Here is a 4,831-nt window from a genome sequence, read left to right on the forward strand (position 1 = left end):
ATGTGTCCCCTCTGTGGAAAGAGACTCTGAAAGTTTCAGGAACAAAGATTCTCTCTCTTTTTGTCCTGATCCATTTCTATAAAAACCTGTCTTTCATTTTATTAAAGCATTTTGATTCACTTTGTGTTGAAAGATATATATATATATAAACTTGCCTTGCCCTCTTTTCCCCCAGGTGTTCTTCGTGATCCGGCTGATCGCAGCCCCCATGTCGAACTCCCTGCCCCCCATCACTGACCCCGACCCCCTGATGGCCTGCGACCTGATGGACGGCCGCGATGCTTTCCTCACGTTGGCGCGGGACAAACACCTGGAGTTCAGCTCGCTGCGTAGGTCCATGTGGAGCTCCATGTGCATGCTGGTGGAGCTGCACAACCAGAGCCAGGACCGCTTCGTATACACCTGCAACGAGTGCAAACACCACGTGGAAACACGCTTCCACTGCACCGTCTGCGAGGTCAGTTTGGGAAAGGTAGCTTGGCTGGGTCTTAATTTCAGGGTTGAACATAAGGGGTAGAAGCACCATTCATAACTTTGCTAATATACTGGATATTTGTAATCTGTAATAACAACTAATACCAAAAATAAATGTTGGATGTTTTCTAGATGTGTTATGTTAACATCCTTCAGATCACTAACCTTTCCTCTCCCATGTCTTTCCCCTCAGGACTACGACCTGTGCATCACCTGCTACAACACGAAGGGCCACGTGCACAAGATGGAGAAGTTGGGCCTGGGTCTGGACGACGAGAGCAGCAACTCGTCAGCCGCAGCGACTCAGAGCCCCGGAGACTCACGGCGCCTCAGCATCCAGCGCTGCATCCAGTCCCTGGTCCACGCCTGCCAGTGCCGCAACGCCAACTGCTCGCTGCCGTCCTGCCAGAAGATGAAGCGCGTGGTGCAGCACACCAAGGGCTGCAAGAGGAAAACCAACGGCGGCTGTCCAATCTGCAAACAGCTCATCGCGCTCTGCTGCTACCACGCCAAACACTGCCAGGAGAACAAGTGTCCGGTTCCCTTCTGTCTCAACATCAAGCACAAGCTCCGCCAGCAGCAGCTTCAGCACCGGCTCCAGCAGGCGCAGATGTTGAGGAGGAGGATGGCCAGCATGCAGAGGGTCGGACAGTCTGGAGGAGGAGGGGGAGGAGGAGCTCCAGGAGGAAATGGATTACCTTCTCCCAGTGCAAACAACGGATCAACAGCGCCTGGAACACCGACCTCTGTGGGGGGAACGCAGCCGCCCACCCCTCAGACACCGACACATGGGAACATGCCCGCTCTCCCCCAGCAGCAGGGAGGCATGGGGGGGATGGGAGCCATGGGAGGCATGGGAGGAATGGGGCAGCAACAAGGTGGTCCTCAGCATCACCTCCATCAGTATCAGCCTGTGGGAGTTGGAGGGGGGATGATGAACTCCCCTCAGCAGCAAATGGTGCCTCAAATCCAGGCTCCAAACGTCCAGCAGCACCAGGGGGTTCTTCCTCCGTACAACCCCAGACCCGCAGGAGCGTCACCTTTACACCAGTCTCTAGGAAAACCAGGATCCACCCCTCCCCAGCAACAGCAGCAACAACAACAACAACAGCAAGCCATCATGCCGGGGCAGAACCAGCAGCAGGGGCCCCCTCTGGCTGCTGTGGAGACGGCGCTGAAGATCCAGCGGCTCGCAGAGACCCAAAGACAGATGGCTCAGGCTCAGGCTCAGGCTCAGGCTCAGATACGAGGCATGGGCCAGGGGGGGGGTCTGATGCCCCAACACCCCCACCACCAGACCCCCCAGGTTCAGATGGGCATGCCCCCCCACATTGGGGCACAGGGCATGCCCCCCCAGAATCAGGGAGTCGTCGGCAGGACTATGTTAGAGCAGCAGGGCATGTTAGCGGGGCTTCAGCAGCAGCAGCAGGGCGGCCCCCCCCAGACTCAGCTGCTGCCTCATCAGGTGCAGCAGCAGGGAGGGGCGCAGCAGCAGTGGGGGGGGGGCGCACCTCCCAACATGAGCCCCCAGCAGAGGATGATGGGTCACATGCAGCAGCAGCAGGCAGGAATCCCTCAGCAGGCCATGAATCAGCAGCAAGGGGCTCGAGGGCTGATGCAGGTGATGGGGGGAGCTGCGGGGCTCTCGGGGGTCTCAGCAGGGGTCCAGAACTCGATAGTAGCGGCGGCGGCGTCAGGAAACCTCCCCCAGGCTGCGCTGCAGGATCTCCTGAGGACCCTGCGCTCCCCAAGCTCCCCTCTCCAACAGCAGCAGGTGCTCAACATCCTGCGCTCAAACCCAACCCTCATGGCCGCTTTCATCCGTCAGAGAGCAGCCAGGTACCAGGGGGGTCCTGGGGGGGGCCCCGGTGGGGGGGGCCTCCACAGGGGGTTCCACCACAGCAGGGGGCTCCTGGGGGAGGGGCGAGGTTCCCTGGAGTCCTGCCCGGTGTGGGAGTGGATGGGCAGCAGCAGCAGGTTAGCGTGAACCAGGCGGGGGTTAACATGGCTCAGGGGGGGGCAGCTGCAGGGGGGAATATGCCCACCATGGCTCAGCTTCAGCAGCTACAGCAGCAGCAGCAGCAGCAGCAGCAGCAGCACAGCAACAGCAACAACAACAACAACAACAACAACAACAACAACAGCAGCAGCAGCAGCAGCAGCAGCAACAACGCCCCATGCTACCTGGGAAGCTACAGCAACAGCAAATGGCTGCATTACAGCAGCAACAGCAACAACAACAACAGCAACAGGGAGCTGTGATGCAACCACAACAACCAGGGCAACCGGGAAACATCGGCAACATGAATCCACAGTTCAGAGAGCTGCTGATGAGGAGGCAACTTCTTCAACAACAGCAACAGCAACAACAGCAACAGCAACAACAGCAACAGCAACAACAGCTACAACAACAACAACAACAGCAACAGATGGGGAACCACGGGCAGTTCCAGCCTCAGCAGGGCCAGCAGGGCTTCATGCAGCCGGGCTCAGGTCTGCCCCCCCCCTCTGCTGCACCACAGCCTGGAGGTGGAGCCCCCGCCCCCCCCCAGCAGCAGGGTGGGGGGGCCACAGTGCCCAGCCCACAGCAGCAGAGCTACACTAACAACATGTCTCAGGTTGCTGCGGCGATCCAGCAGCGGCTCCAGCACCAGATGCAGCTTCAACAACAACAACAACAACAACAACAGCAGCAGCAGCAGAACTCAATGAGTCAGGATGGAGGTGGAGGTCAAAGTGGAGTTTCAGGTGGAGGACAGACCACCCAGAGCATGCTCCACCAGAACATCCACCAGAGGCTCCTCCAGCAGCAGCAGCAGCAGCAGCATCTCAGCGGGGGGTCTCCGGGGCAACACAGCAGCCCAATGAGCCCACAACAACAACAACAGATGGTTCAGTCTCCGCGGCCCCACCTTCAGGCTCAGGGCGGTTTGGGTGCAGCGGTTCGATCTCCGCAACCGTCGCCGAGGCCTCAATCGCAACCGCCTCGATCCAGCCCGTCCCCCCGCATGCAGCCGGCGTCATCGCAACCGCAACCCCCGCAACCGTCGCCGCATCGCAACCCCCCGCAAACAGGCTCCTCCCCTCATCTCATCGCGCAGCATCATCAAAACATGGCGCCGCCGCAGAATCCCCCGCTTCCTCCAGATCAGTTCAGCTCGGAGCAGAACAACATCATGTCTCAACTGAGCGGGATGACGGGGATGCAGTCGGACATGTTAGGGGGAAACAACAACAATAATAATAATAACAATAACCCGGATCTGCAGACGACGAACATTAACCACAACAGTTTGGATCTGATGTAGCCTCGTCGCTCTCCGTCTCTGATTTTTAAAGAAACTGCCGCGATATGGAGAGCGAGGCGGGACTTTTTTTTTTGTTGAAGTTTTTATTTTTTATTTAAATATTTTTGTGATGTATAATAAATAAGAACTGCCTTCCTATGGGAGATAAATCTTTAGAAGTCAATAAATGAATAAATTAAAAACAATGGTAAGTTATTGCTGTTAATATATATCTATATATATTTTTGCCAATTTTGTACAAAGGGGGGGGGGCAGTGTTTTCAGGTTGAAGATATTTCTTCCTTATTAAGTCGATATTTTTGGGGATTTTTTGCCTTTTTATGAATATTTTTAAGATTTTAAATGTGGCGAAGAATTAAAAGTGAGTGACACGATGTACCTTTTTTTTCCCCCCTTCCTCAAATACCCATAATTGTATTTTGCAGAGTATATTTTATTTCTGAATTTATTATTATGTTTCCTCCCTTCTCGATGACATATCTTCTGTTACAGAAATCCTTATTATGTACGACACACATATAGACTTTATTTTATATGATAAAGGGAGGGGAGTTAGATGCGTTTTGTTTCAGGGTTTATAAATTAGAAACCTCAGCAGTGTTTTTTGGGGGGTGGTATTTTTCTGCAAACAAATCCTCCTCGCACCACTTTCTCCTCTGAATGTCCCTTTTCTCCTGAAAGGGAGGAGGAGCCCCTGTTTTAAAGCTGGACGACGTTTATGTACATATATATTTACAGCCTTGTTTATAAACTGTGACATGGAGAAGCCTGCCTGTACCCTCACAAACAGTTCCCCTTCTTTACATCCCCGCTAATTCAATGTTGTACAGAAAATGGTGGACTTAGATACTGTTTTTGTAATGAAAGTGAAATTGAAATGTAAAAAAAATACACGCCTGTACATACTTTTAAAAGCCGTATAAGCAGAGGGATTATTTTTCTGCTGCTTGTCCCCCCCTTTCTTGTTTGGATATTTGCTGTATCTGTATAAAAACACAAAAACTCCTGAGCTACTGTACAGCATTGAGATGATTTTGTAAGCAGGTACA

The 4,831-nt window shown here is 53.5% G+C and overlaps 2 protein-coding genes across 2 annotated transcripts; both read left to right on the forward strand.

The window, feature by feature from the left end:
• Positions 1-175: 175 nt before the first annotated feature.
• LOC104954715 (histone acetyltransferase p300-like) lies at positions 176-2,461 on the forward strand (the record flags this gene model as incomplete). The annotated part of the gene is made up of 2 exons (XM_010781895.1): positions 176-457; positions 668-2,461. Coding segments are annotated over 2 exons (2,076 nt in total), but the record flags the coding sequence as incomplete, so codon positions are not given.
• On the forward strand, positions 2,423-4,825 carry LOC104954714 (transcription factor SPT20 homolog). Its single transcript, XM_010781894.1, has one exon. The coding sequence runs from the start codon at positions 2,652-2,654 to the stop codon at positions 3,780-3,782; it is 1,131 nt and encodes a 376-aa protein (XP_010780196.1). The 5' UTR covers positions 2,423-2,651; the 3' UTR covers positions 3,783-4,825.
• The last annotated feature ends 6 nt before the right edge of the window (positions 4,826-4,831 follow it).

The sequence above is a fragment of the Notothenia coriiceps genome, unplaced genomic scaffold (assembly GCF_000735185.1).
Source record: "Notothenia coriiceps isolate Sejong01 unplaced genomic scaffold, NC01 NC01_scaffold00023648, whole genome shotgun sequence".
Classification (NCBI taxonomy): domain Eukaryota; kingdom Metazoa; phylum Chordata; class Actinopteri; order Perciformes; family Nototheniidae; genus Notothenia; species Notothenia coriiceps.